The sequence below is a fragment of the Eublepharis macularius genome, chromosome 3 (genome assembly GCF_028583425.1).
Source record: "Eublepharis macularius isolate TG4126 chromosome 3, MPM_Emac_v1.0, whole genome shotgun sequence".
Lineage (NCBI taxonomy): Eukaryota > Metazoa > Chordata > Lepidosauria > Squamata > Eublepharidae > Eublepharis > Eublepharis macularius.
Genome location: NC_072792.1, coordinates 85,178,311 through 85,190,641, shown reverse-complemented (window position 1 = coordinate 85,190,641; position 12,331 = coordinate 85,178,311). Strand labels below are relative to the sequence as shown.

Here is a 12,331-nt window from a genome sequence, read left to right as displayed (position 1 = left end):
TTTGCTTTTGTTTTCTTAATGTATTTTATTCTTTTGTGTCCCATGATTTTATTGTACTGATTCTAAACGTGTTATTTTGCTGTATGCTACCTTGAACAATTGGACAGGTAGTAGATAAATATATCAATTATTATTAGTTGGAATTCCTTCTATTTGAGTATTTAGCCCTAGTAAAAAACTCCTAGTATTACTAAGTCCTAGCACAAAAGTGTTGATGGCATTGTAGACTGGTGGCACTATTCATCTTATCATAGTGCAGAAATGTATTTATTTGCAGAGTAAGGCACTGGATGGATTCCTGTGGTGCCCTGTGACAACAGTATCTTTTGCTTGAGTAAATCAGGTGAATTTTGTTAATAGGTATAGAATTGTTTCTATTTCTAATGAAACAGTGAAAAAAACTAAACACAAGATTTGTCAATACTGTGAAATGAGTCTTAATTTTCAAGATGTGCACCTCATTTGACCTATAAATGCCCTCAGTTTTCTCCCTTTATTGCATGGCCTCTCATTCAGTGTTTTAACTAGACAGCACTCACCCTGTACCAATCCTGTATTCATTATTAATTTTTCAGAAGCAGGATAGCCACCTCATTGTCATTTTTGCATTTCTTCCTAGGCCTGTCTTTGGAACCCATTCTTTCTTTCTTGTTTTTTTCCATAGACTATAAAGAAGGGTCTCCAATCTAAGGCGACGTCATGCTTTCTGCAACTCCCCTGTATGGCAACATTCACAGCTGGATGAGCAATGAAAGGGTCCGCATGTGTGGGATTAATGAAGACAGGTAAATAGTCAATCTTCTGGAGAGTTAAATCATGTTGTCTTTCTGTAGTATGGGGGTTTCAAAGTTCATTATCTTTCCTCTTTCCGTAGTAGAGAACTACTTTCTGGATGGAAAAGTTTTTGTTTTATTAAAATGAGGAAATGTGATGTAGAGGGAGGAAGGACTTAAATGTGATGGTTGCAGACTAGGTACTGATTTAATGTTTTGACGAGCAGAATGGATCTTGTTTAAAAAAAAAAAGGCCAAAGCTGTCATCCTCTTACAAACGTAGGTATTCCAGACCCTAGTTTCCTTACTTGAAAATAATTCTCTTTGGTTTTAATGACATTTTATTTCTTAAAAAAGGTCATGGCTGTAGTTTATTATTTTATACATAAAAATAAAACCTAGATTTATGTTCCTTTTGAATGAGTGACTGTCTTTATAATGGTCTCCACATTAAAATGTTGTTTGCTCTGTAACTAAATGTCTTGTATAACTTTTCACAAGCATACTTTTAAGAGTTTGCCTAGTACAGAGAAAGTTGGTCACAACTAAGATTTACTGATGACCATGCAGTGAGTTATTTGTGACTAAATTAGTCTCATTCATTTTAGTAATAAAATCCTAACTTTGGATCTAGGCGTTTGATAAAAGCAAATGTATCAATGTATACATAGTTGTGCATTTGCTTACATTCTGGATTTTCCACAGCGCTGCTATGGCTTTCCCTAAACCTGCTTTGGTATAACCTTTCTGAGAAGATTGTACCTAAAGTATGGCTGGGAATGTGAAGCTATCCATATCCTCACTGTCCAGTATAATTTTTCCTTATGCCCATCACCCCCCTGCCCCCATTGCTGGTGGGCTTTTTGATATTTTTAACATTACCAGTTGTTAGTATAATTACTACTGATACCCCCTGACCCCCCCCCCCCAAAAAGTACTCTAGTGGTAGGAAAGGGGAAATGGTTGATGTGAGTTGAACATGTACTTAGTGTGGCCTAGGAGGTGTGGAAAGTGATTGAAAGCACAACAATATTTGCTTTGATATGCATTCACAGTGGCAATGAGAATGGGCATTTCCCCCTGTGTAGAATCAATTTGTGAGAAAATTCAGCCAGGGATGTAGGCATTCCCCCAGCTGTGTTGTAAGCTTCTCAGTTGCGGTTTTTGAAAACAGTGCTCAGAAAGGGTGGGGGGAGTGTTGATACCCCTTCAGGAGTACCATGAAATTTCATATAGTGTTATCAAAGAAAAAAGACAAGAAATACACACAGGCCATATGCTTTCTCTGTCTCTTTTTGACCAGTTGCTTCCTGCTGCTTTGCCCATTGGTTTGGGTTGCAACAAGAACAGGCTACAATGGGGGCAGGGGGTAGGGAAGGAGAGCTTCACTTTAAGTACCATAGGATTAGAACTGGCCCTTCTGGGTAATGATGAAACTTTCCTTCTGCTGCATGTCAGCAATTACATCCCTGGGATTTGAAAGTTGGCACTAAGGTGCATTCTTTATCAGGGTTTTCTGTGATAACAAGTCCCTGAGCTGCAGCATTGCTAAGGCACAGATGTGAGGCTCCCTCTTCAGTGCCAAACAGCTGACATTTATATGATATTAGAAATGTGTATTAATTTTTTTCCTCCCTGAATTTTTCTATAAATGGTACTTAAAAATGGTGTATTAATAGTCCTGGTTGTTCCTAAGAATCAAGAATACTTTAATATTAGATCATCTTGCTTTAGGAGAAAGTTTTGTAAATAACGGATAGTATTTATGTTTCACGTTAGATCTGCTCTCCAGTAACATACTGCTCTTTAGAGGTTATTGGCTCTTGTGTAGTGATACAGTGATAGAAACAATATAGCTGATATATTTTTAGGCAAATTAAACTGTAAAATCCCTAATAACAGGATTTTAAAACAAAATGTTAACTATCTCTTACAAACAGGAAAATCCCAGTTAATGATGGAGAGGCCTCGAAAAGCAGGCTGGAATTAAGGGAAGAAAATCACCTGAACCACAGTGTGGTAAGAAACGGATAGTTCAGTTTAACAATAACATGCTTTCACTCAGTTTTTGTGTTATGTCTTCTGTTTCCATGCTTCAGGAGCCTTTACGTACAATTGAGACTAATAAAAGTTTTAGTTATTGACGCCTGTCTTCAAGTAGGAGGTTTACATTACATTCTTTCATGGCATGGTTAAACTTTTCCTATTTGTTTTTGTTTGTAGGGTGTCTCTGAAATACTTGTACTTTGTTATATATACAACATCAGCAGTCTTTGTTCTAAGTAATGTTGTATGGCATATTTTGGTTATATGCCCTCAACAAATAAATTCTGAAGTTCTCAGCAGTGTCTGACAGGTTGTAGCTTTGAGGTGATAGCCCAGGGATTCTTAATACCAGGCTCTGATATTTCTTCGTTGGAAGAAAGGTGGGATACAGATGTAATGACATGGAGATGGAATTTCTAGCCCTGGGTCCTCTGAGGAGTTGCAAAGGAGGCAGAAAAATGTTCAGGTTGATCAGCCTTGGTGCCAGAACTTAGTTTTGGCTTTTGTTTCTCGCTGGGCTGTTTGGTGGTGGTGGTGGTGGTGGTGATCTGTGCTGGCCATCATCTGAACCTGCAGGCAAAAGAACTGTGGGTTCCAGCATGTCTGCAAGTTAAGGGAGGGGAGAGGGATGGTAATCTGGCAGGCAGATGCACTGGGAAAACAAGGTCCTGCTTTGGAGCTTGTTGAACTGAGCAGAGTCCCTCTAAGACTGTACTCTTCCTGGTGCTTGAAAAGACTTGGGGAGCCGGGCCCTTGGTTGCTAGCCCAGTGATGTGGCTCGCTTTCCCCCAGAGCTGTGGTGCCAGTTTTCTCTTGGCTTGTACTTATTTGCTAAGTTGGGAAGGATCTAGATACCTATCAAGTTAATGGTATTGATTTTTTAATTTTACCTGATCGTACTTAATTTTTTAAAAACTAAGCTTGGCCGATGATAGGTTCCTTAGACCCAAATGTGATGCAACCTGTAATTTTTACATGTTTCCTATACTTTATCCCTCTACTTTTTCCTGTTTAATCAGCCCACATTTGTTTTTAACAATAAAAAGGTGTTTGCTTCCTATTGTTTCCAGTCAGTTTAAAAATGCATCTCTATGCTTGAATGGTATTTTGATGAAATGCCAAAGTAACATCTTTCTTATTTTACAAAGGTGGATACTACAGCAGTGCATCGTATTGACAGCCTTGCAGCTCTGAGCATGGACCGGTCTGGAATTATGAGAGAAGGACTGAGAGTCCCCAGCAGTATTGTTTATTCCAGTTTGTGTGGACTCGGCTCAGACAAGCCCCGGGATGCTACAAGTGCTATTGCTGGTCTTGGATTTGCTCCTGAAAGAAATCCAGAGATACAGTTCAAGTCTAATCCCACTGAGGCAATAGAAAATGCAGCTGGGAAGCCCCCAAATGGCTTCAGTGCTTTATACAAAACACCACCTGGAATACAAAAGAGTTCTGTTGTAGCTGGGGAATCCTTAGGCTTGGACAGAAGCTCAAGTGACAAACAAAGTCCTCTCAGTGTCAATGGTGCTAGTTACTTAAGGCTACCCTGGGTAAATCCTTACATGGAGGGTGCTATTTATCCTTTTCTTGAATCACCAAATAAGTATCCATTGAACATGTATAAAGCCTTGCTACCTCAGCCATCCAGTTACAGCTTGCCACAGCATCTGACTTACTCACCTGTATGTACAAACGGTGAACGTTTTTTATACTTGCCACCTTCTCATTATGTCGCTCCCCACATTCCATCATCATTAGCTTCACCAATGAGGATCTCAGCTGCATCTGCATCTCAGGCAATTCCCCCTTTAGGGCACTGTCCAGAAAAAAGCTTGTCTTGGAAGATAGGAGTTAGCCCTGGTAATCCTGTTGACTCCCATGCCTATCCACATATCCAGAACAGCAAACCACCCAGAGTCCCATCAGCGAAGTCAACTGCTAGTAATATGCCAACAGACCCTGCTGTTTTGCTGCCTCATTCACCAAGGCTATCACCTAGAGTCCACCTCCCAACACAGGTTGGTGATGCCTACTCAGAGTTCCACAAACATTTCCCCAGAATTTCAACACCTCCTTCTTCAGTGACTCTCCCAAAGCCATACATGAATGTAAGCAATGAATTTCCTCCTTCAAGAGCCCACAATGGAAAAGCTCCTAAAACTCACGACACAGGTGAAATTTCTCAGCAGGCTACCATACATGCAAGGAAAACAGGCCATGACAGAAAAGAGGGCAGATCTCCTCCGTTATTAGAAAAGCAACAGACTGTTACCAAAGATATCACAGACAAACCACTGGATTTGTCATCTAAAGTTGTTGATGGAGAGACAACCAAATCTGATCATGTTAAGAAAATGGCACCAACTGTGTTAGTTCATAGCAGGGCTGGTAGTGGGTTGGTTTTACCTGGAGGCGATCTTCCAAAAGAAACTATTTCTCCAGGGAATGGTTGTCCTATCTATCGACCAGACATAATTAGTACTGCACCTTCCTCCTGGGTTGTTCCCGGTCCAGGTCCCAATGAAGACAACACTGGGAAAAACATACAGTTGAAAAACAAGGCATTAGACTGGGTGACACCGCAACAGCGAAGTTCTTCTTGCCCTAGAATGGGAGGTACAGAAGCTGTTGTCAATAATATTTCAGGATCTGTGTCAAGTGGAGGCCGGCCAGCATCTGCTTCTCCAGCTCCAAATGCTAATGTAGATTGCCCCAAGAATAACAGTTCTGTAGAATCCACTGCATCTGTTATACAGCATGTAGGACATCCTTCAGCATCATCCTCTTCAAAACATGCTAATAAGACAGTCAAATGCAACAATCAAGAACCTATCTTCAAAGCAAATGAGAATACTCTTGCACCAAGCTCCATATTTTTTCCTCCAAATGACACATTCCGATCTCCACCATTACCCTATCCAAGAAGCTATCTTCCCTATCCGGTTCCAGAAGGCTTAGCTATAGGCCCATTGTCTTTACATGGAAAAGGACCTGTATATCCTCATCCAGTTTTGTTACCCAGTAGCAGTCTTTTCCCTGGACACCTGGCTCCCAAACCTACCATTCCATACAGCCTGCCAACAAGCAGAGGTGAGTTTATGACCTATCAAGATGCACTAGGTATGGGAATGGTACCTCCAATGTTGTTGCCACATACAACTTTGGAGTTAAAGGATGAAAAATCAGAACGGAGATCTAGATCTCATGAGCGGCTCCGTTATGAGGATCCTGCTTTAAGGAATAGAGTGCCAGAAATGCTGGATACCAGCACAAAGCCACATTTTGAAGTACCTACAGACAGAAATGTGAAATCTCACCAAAGTTTAAGTCATAGTAAAAATACTGCCAAGAGTGACAAGCACATGTCTGCTGAACTCAGAGATGAACAAGATGCAAAAAATGAAACTAACTCAATAAAACCCAGTTTTCCTGTTGAAAACAGTAATCAGGCTACTGACCCTGCAAAGCACAAGGTGGACCCAGCTTTTCAGCGCAGAGATTTTATTGTAACTAGAGAAGAATGTGGAAGAAATAGTTTCCATGAAGTGTACAACTTTAAACCCACTCAAAGCCCCCTCCCATCATTGTTCACTTTAAGGAAAGAGGACCTTTCAGTGAGCCAAAACAGAGAGAGGCTAACAGTTCCTCCAAACTCTTTATATTTGGAGACTGCTCATGGGAATGAAGGCTTGGCTATGTCTTTTTGCAAGATGCCAGATGATACTAAGCAGCTTTGTATGGGAAATGCACAGTCAAGTATTGAAGTCAATCAGACATATGCCAAAGATGGAACTGAGAGCACAGGATCTAATGATGGCAAACTCTTGAAACCTAAATCTAAACTGGCAAAGAGAATTGCAAACTCTGCTGGTTATGTAGGTGATCGATTCAAGTGTGTTACAACTGAACTGTATGCAGACTCTAGTCAACTCAGCCGAGAACAGCGGGCTCTGCAGGTGAGTCTATGAGATTTAACTACAAAGCGGATTTTTTCTTTATAAGGTTGCAGTTGAGAATGAAGTTTGATATATTACACAGGCATGTACATACTACAATTTTGAGAGTATCTTGACACAAGTAGCAAAGGTAAACTTGCATATATTTGGTTTCAGCTATGAAGCTAGGTATATTTGAACAGTACTAGATATTAATTATATGTAATAGTCAGTATTCTAAAATATTTAATCTCATGAACATAGTATACATTGTAATAATGAAGGGAAGCTGAACAATGCATGATATGTTTTTTTTAAAAAGTAGCGGCTAGAGCTGGCCTGAATTTGGCTGGTATAATTTGTAACTTAAAGTAGTGGCAGAGGTTCTGATTAATATGCCAGATTTGATAAAGAGGAATAGCAGCCATATATTAGTGGGTTAAATGCAACCTTTATCAAGCACAAATGTAGCATAAAGGAATAGAAGCTATAGTGAATTGTTGAATGATGGCAAGTATTGTAGGATACTTTTGCGTTAAGCCAAATTGTTTTGCGTTGTTAAGAAAAAAATTAGTTGATGCTTATAAAAATGGATGAAATTATCTAAATGATCCATTGAGTGCCCATTTTAATTACATAGATGGAAGGATTACAAGAGGACAGTATTTTATGTCTACCTGCTGCTTACTGTGAGGTCAGTTCTTCAAATTTTTATTACTAGAATCTTGCATAAACCTTTGAGTTAAAATTTCATTTCCAAGTACACAAAGGGAAATTGTGGGCCATGGTCGTCTTTTATTCATTGTACAGTCTTTGTCTTTCTTTGTTATACCTCCCAAAAGACAATGCTTTTATTTTTTTAAAAACAATATGCCATATTCATTTATATATCAAAGAACTGTATATTTGTGTATAAAAATTATATGCCTTGAATATTGAACATATGAGGTTTTTAAACTTTTAATATAATTGTATGTGTGTCAAGTCTTAGTTTTGAGAAGATATTTTCTTTTGGAAAAGGTAAGGTAAATGAAGTTGCTCTTATTGTGAGATTTTTTTTTCATATCAATTCTCTTTCTAGCGTGCAATGATGCGCTTCTCAGAGTTGGAGATGAAAGAGAGAGAAGGCCACATAGCAACCAAAGACTCGGAGGTCTGCAGATTCAACCAAGCAGACTGGGAAAACTTGAAAGGAAATAATGAAAAGAAGCCCAAGTCTGTCACTTTGGAAGATTCCATTCCTGGCCAAAATGACAGTGATAGATGTAAGCAAATTTTTAGAGGGTTTTTTGAAGTGTTTGTGTGTTTTCTGTAGAAGTTTGGAGCAAAACGTGGTAATGCCACAACATAATATAAAACAAACAAATATACAAGGCTGCTAAAAAGAGAAGAGCAATGCACATTTTTTGAATGAAGTCTTTTTTGTGGGGAGGCATAGCATGCTGCTTCTTTTGCATATATTGTGGGGATTTGAACCTGGATCTTCTAGATCCTAGTCTTGATACCCTAACCACTACACCACTCTGACTCTCTTTTGTGTCTTATGTTAACTTTTTTTTGGCAGAGAGCCATTGTTTTATAGAGATCTATCTTTCTCTAAAACAGTGTATAGGAGAAGACCCCTCTCTTTGAGTTCTGAATGTGTTGCTTTGTACTAGCTTGCAGTAGAATGCCAGCACTACAAATACTGTATGAATGGCAAATTTACATTCCTAAGGTTGGGGCTTTCTGTAGCACCACAGGGAATAAATTATGCCATAATGCTTAATTATTTAAAAGATTTAACTTTATATTTGTATTTAACTGAATCTTCCAATTCAGAGCTAGTTCCTCTTTATTTCCAATGAATTCAGTGGGTCTGCTGTGGAATTATGTAATTCAAATTGGCATTTAAATAATATCAAAACTGTTTAAATAGTACAATATATTGTTCTCTTTACATTTTTTTTCTAGAATAATATATGTCTTTTATAGTCTTTTTAACTTCTTAGTTTGGTCATTACCTTCATAGCTAGGGCTGATAAATGAAACCAAAAGAAAATTTATCTTGAAAATTTAATTATATGTGGTTAACTCCCCCACCCCTTCACTTTTTGATGTGTTGATCACAAATGCCTGCCTGGTTTTACTACCAAGTTAAAGTTTTGACAGTGCTGTTAATGTAACAGATTTGGGCATAGAACAAGGTGTATGGGCCTTTTTCATAAGCAGTGGAAATCCGTTTCTCTTGAAATAGCAGCTTTGTGTTTTCAGAGGTGCTAAGCAGGGTTCAGGCAGTAGAGGAGCCAGTCTTGTGATTTCGTCTGAACCTAGAGGCCGGATGTTGTCTCGTGTTTGCTGCTGTTGGTTTTACACCTTTCTTCAGTTTCTGTTGTTGCTCGCGCTTCAGAATGTACAAGCAGAATGTGCTAGGCTTCCACGAGCCCTGAAAAGTCAAAGAAGTGCTGGTGTCTATTCCCTTAGCTGATGCAGCTGTTGGAGAGCAGGGCACACAAGTCCTTCTAGAGTTGCAGGGTGAAGAGAAGAGTTGCCTTTTGTCAAAGGGACCTCTGAAGGCAAAGATGGAGAGGGAGGAGTGGCAAAGGATTTGAACAACAACAAAAAACCAGTTGAAACAACTGTTTTTAAGAATTAAACAAGGTTTAAATAACTTACTCCACTGCAGATTTTCTGCTTATGTTTGAAAGCCTTCCATCTCCCCTAGGTATACAACATTTAGAAAGACTTGCTGCATGAATCAGGACAATCAGTTAATGGGTTTTCTCTGCTTCTACTCCATATAATTGGTTGCTACTAGCACGAGTTCGTAAACTCCCCTACAATGACAGTCTTGATTCAAGTGGTGCATGTTACCAAATACAGAGTGGCAAAGTTTAGCAAACAATATATATCTCGTCTTTTCGTGATGTAAGTGTCAAGTTACGTTGAAGCTGATATGTAATTTTTTTTCTTGTGCATTGACTGACTGCATCCTGTTTACAAGAGCCTACTGGAAAGTTAAAATGGCTCTGGGCAAGCCAAGCTGAGCATCCCTTGTGCTGGTACAAGCAGTACTGGGGAGGTACGACTCAGACTTGGCCAGTGATGCCAAGAATGGGCACTACTCCCTCTTGTAAACTGACTTTGTACAAGAGGAAGCAGTGAGTGAATGGATTGGACGCCACTGTCATCACTGCTGGGGAAGTGACCCAGAGGCACTTTAAGTTTCCACAAGGAAATGTCCCAAGAAGTTAAATAGCCAGTCTGTCCCTATTTGTTTATAATATACTGGGTTTGTGCAAGTCACAGGGCTTACCTTAGCAGGAAAGTGAAATTTATCAGTTCCTTCCCAGTTAAGAAATAGTCACGTTGGCTTCAACAGGAATGTAATGGGACTACTCTGGTCTAAGCTGTGAAAGAAAGTTGTTGTTCAAACAGCTTTTCAGCTAATAAAGGTTTTAAGACCACTCTGATAACTAGTATCCTTTCATGTGCTGGTTTCTATGATGTCCATATCGGCAAGGATTAGAGAGTTTTCAAGGCTTCCTTGCAGAAGTTTACCATCTCTTTTCACCTTTGGCTCTTTGAAACAGTATCTTATAAATGAAGCCAGACAGGAAAACCATAGCCTTTTCTGGTTGCTTGGGGGCTCTGGCACAGAGTGTGCCTATTAGCTGATATGGATAAAGGAATAAATTTCAGATTCGTCTTTTTGCCCACTGTTCATATGTTTGATTTTGAGAGGCTTATACCTGGGTAGAACTGCGGTAATTCAGTTGTTTGTGATTTTTGTGTGAGGCTGGATCTACAGATGGCGCAGAATGAGTTGGTAGAATGGACTGTGGCACTTCAGGTGGCAGGTGGGGAGACACTAGCTTTCAGAGTAGCTCTAAATATCTCTCCCTGCAAGTAGAATACTGTATTAGTGGAGTAGATTGAGAGTTAGCTAGGAGATTACTCCTGGTTTACTAGTTTGATTCTGGCAGGAATTTTTTTAGATCACAGGTTATTTGAAAGTTATACCCCATTCTGCAATCTGAAGTGGTACAGTCTACTCCATATGTATTCTGCTATGTATATAGACTAGGTCTGTTCCTAATCCCATGAGAGAAGAAGGAGGAGCAGATGACCCTCCCAGCTTTGCCACCTCTGGACTCAGATTGCAGGGCAGCAGCCAGCTGTGACTCCATTGACCTACCCACATCCTTATTTGGGAGCTCAGGGCACTCCTGGATCCATGTGCACCCAGGTCTGGCTGTGCATGCCCAGGCTGCAAAAAAGTGTGTGTACCCAGCCCAGCCTAGGTAGCTGTCATTGTGAGATGTTCTGAATTGCAGGGGGAAACCAAATTGACCCTTATATAATGTTTAATTCTGTGTCCTGCTGGAAACTTACTGCCTCATGCTGAAGTTATTACATTATTATAGTAACATCAAGTTAAAAACTACTGGTACCAATAATTAGCTTTTCTCCAAGTCTCCTTCCAGTGTCAACAAGACAAAGCAAAGAGAGTGCTGCTACTGTTCACCCTCATTGCAGAACTAGGGGACAAGCAGTTCAGACAGGAGTTGATTTGCATGTGGGGCGTAGTTTCCCTTATGTTCCCCAAGGAAGGCTGCTTGTAGAATTATCAAGCCTATGGAAAAATAAGGTTTCTCACTGATTCTCAGTTACTGTTGAGCACGTGGATGGGTAAGCAGGTGCTCTTCTTGTACTATGCAAGTCCACTTAATACATGCAGCTACTTGGTTGACCATATGGGCGTCATTCTTAACTATCTACAATGGTTCAGAGGAATTTTAGCACCATTGCAATGGTTGGCTATTTGGCTGGCATAGTTAAGATCCACTTGAATCTCTTGGTGATCCACTCTCACAAGCTGCTGGGCTCAGCACCCATACATTAAAGGCAACTTGCATAATCCACTGCACATTTGAAGCAAGCCTGATGGGTGTAGGTTGCATGTCTGTAACTGCACTCTTTCCTTATTCTTTTAAGAAAGGCGGAGTTACTATGAATGTATAGCAATGGGGAAATGTTGGTTTTAACGCAGTTGTGTGCAGATGGGACTGTTGCACTTTGACAGAGTCTCTTTCAAGCGAGCAAAATGCTGTGCAGATGCAGCATTCTGAGTGCTGAAGTGCTTGCCCAGAACATGGCTAATATTATTGAAAGGGAAGTTATAATGCCTACTGGCAGTTCAGCCACATTTCCCTAACTTTGTGATTCCTATATTTTCATACTGAATGGGGGCAATAACTGTTCTAGATGCAGCCAAAGGAATGACAATGTTTTTCTAACTTGGTTTCATTCTTAACAATTAGTTATTTTGTCAGCAAATAAGTGCTTCGGATGGGATATTTTAACTGCTGTTGTTCAGTACAGAAGCTCAAAACACATTACAGCAATGTTTAGTATCAGTGCAGTCCTAAACAGAGTTATTCCCCTCTAAGCCCATTGAAGCTGGTAGGCTTAGAAGGTATGACTCTGCAGACAATTCAGTGCAAATGCTCAGGAGGCTCTCAGGGCAAAAAGAAACTTTCTTAAAACACTGATAAGAATAAAAAAAAAACTTCTAGAGATTTCTGTAGCATTTGAAAA

General features: G+C 39.8%; 1 protein-coding gene across 5 annotated transcripts in view; it reads left to right on the top strand.

The window, feature by feature from the left end:
• BCOR (BCL6 corepressor) overlaps positions 1 to 12,331 on the top strand; it is a 75,890-nt gene that overhangs the window by 31,983 nt on the left and 31,576 nt on the right. For 4 of the 5 annotated variants that reach the window (XM_054973562.1, XM_054973558.1, XM_054973563.1 and 1 more), the window contains exons 2-6: positions 665 to 785; positions 2,714 to 2,792; positions 3,968 to 6,772; positions 7,392 to 7,445; positions 7,833 to 8,016. In XM_054973562.1, the coding sequence (XP_054829537.1) occupies positions 700 to 785; positions 2,714 to 2,792; positions 3,968 to 6,772; positions 7,392 to 7,445; positions 7,833 to 8,016 (3,208 nt within the window). In that variant the 5' untranslated portion in view covers positions 665 to 699. The remainder of the gene's footprint in view (positions 1 to 664; positions 786 to 2,713; positions 2,793 to 3,967; positions 6,773 to 7,391; positions 7,446 to 7,832; positions 8,017 to 12,331) is intronic. The other variant, XM_054973560.1, reaches the window with a different exon arrangement.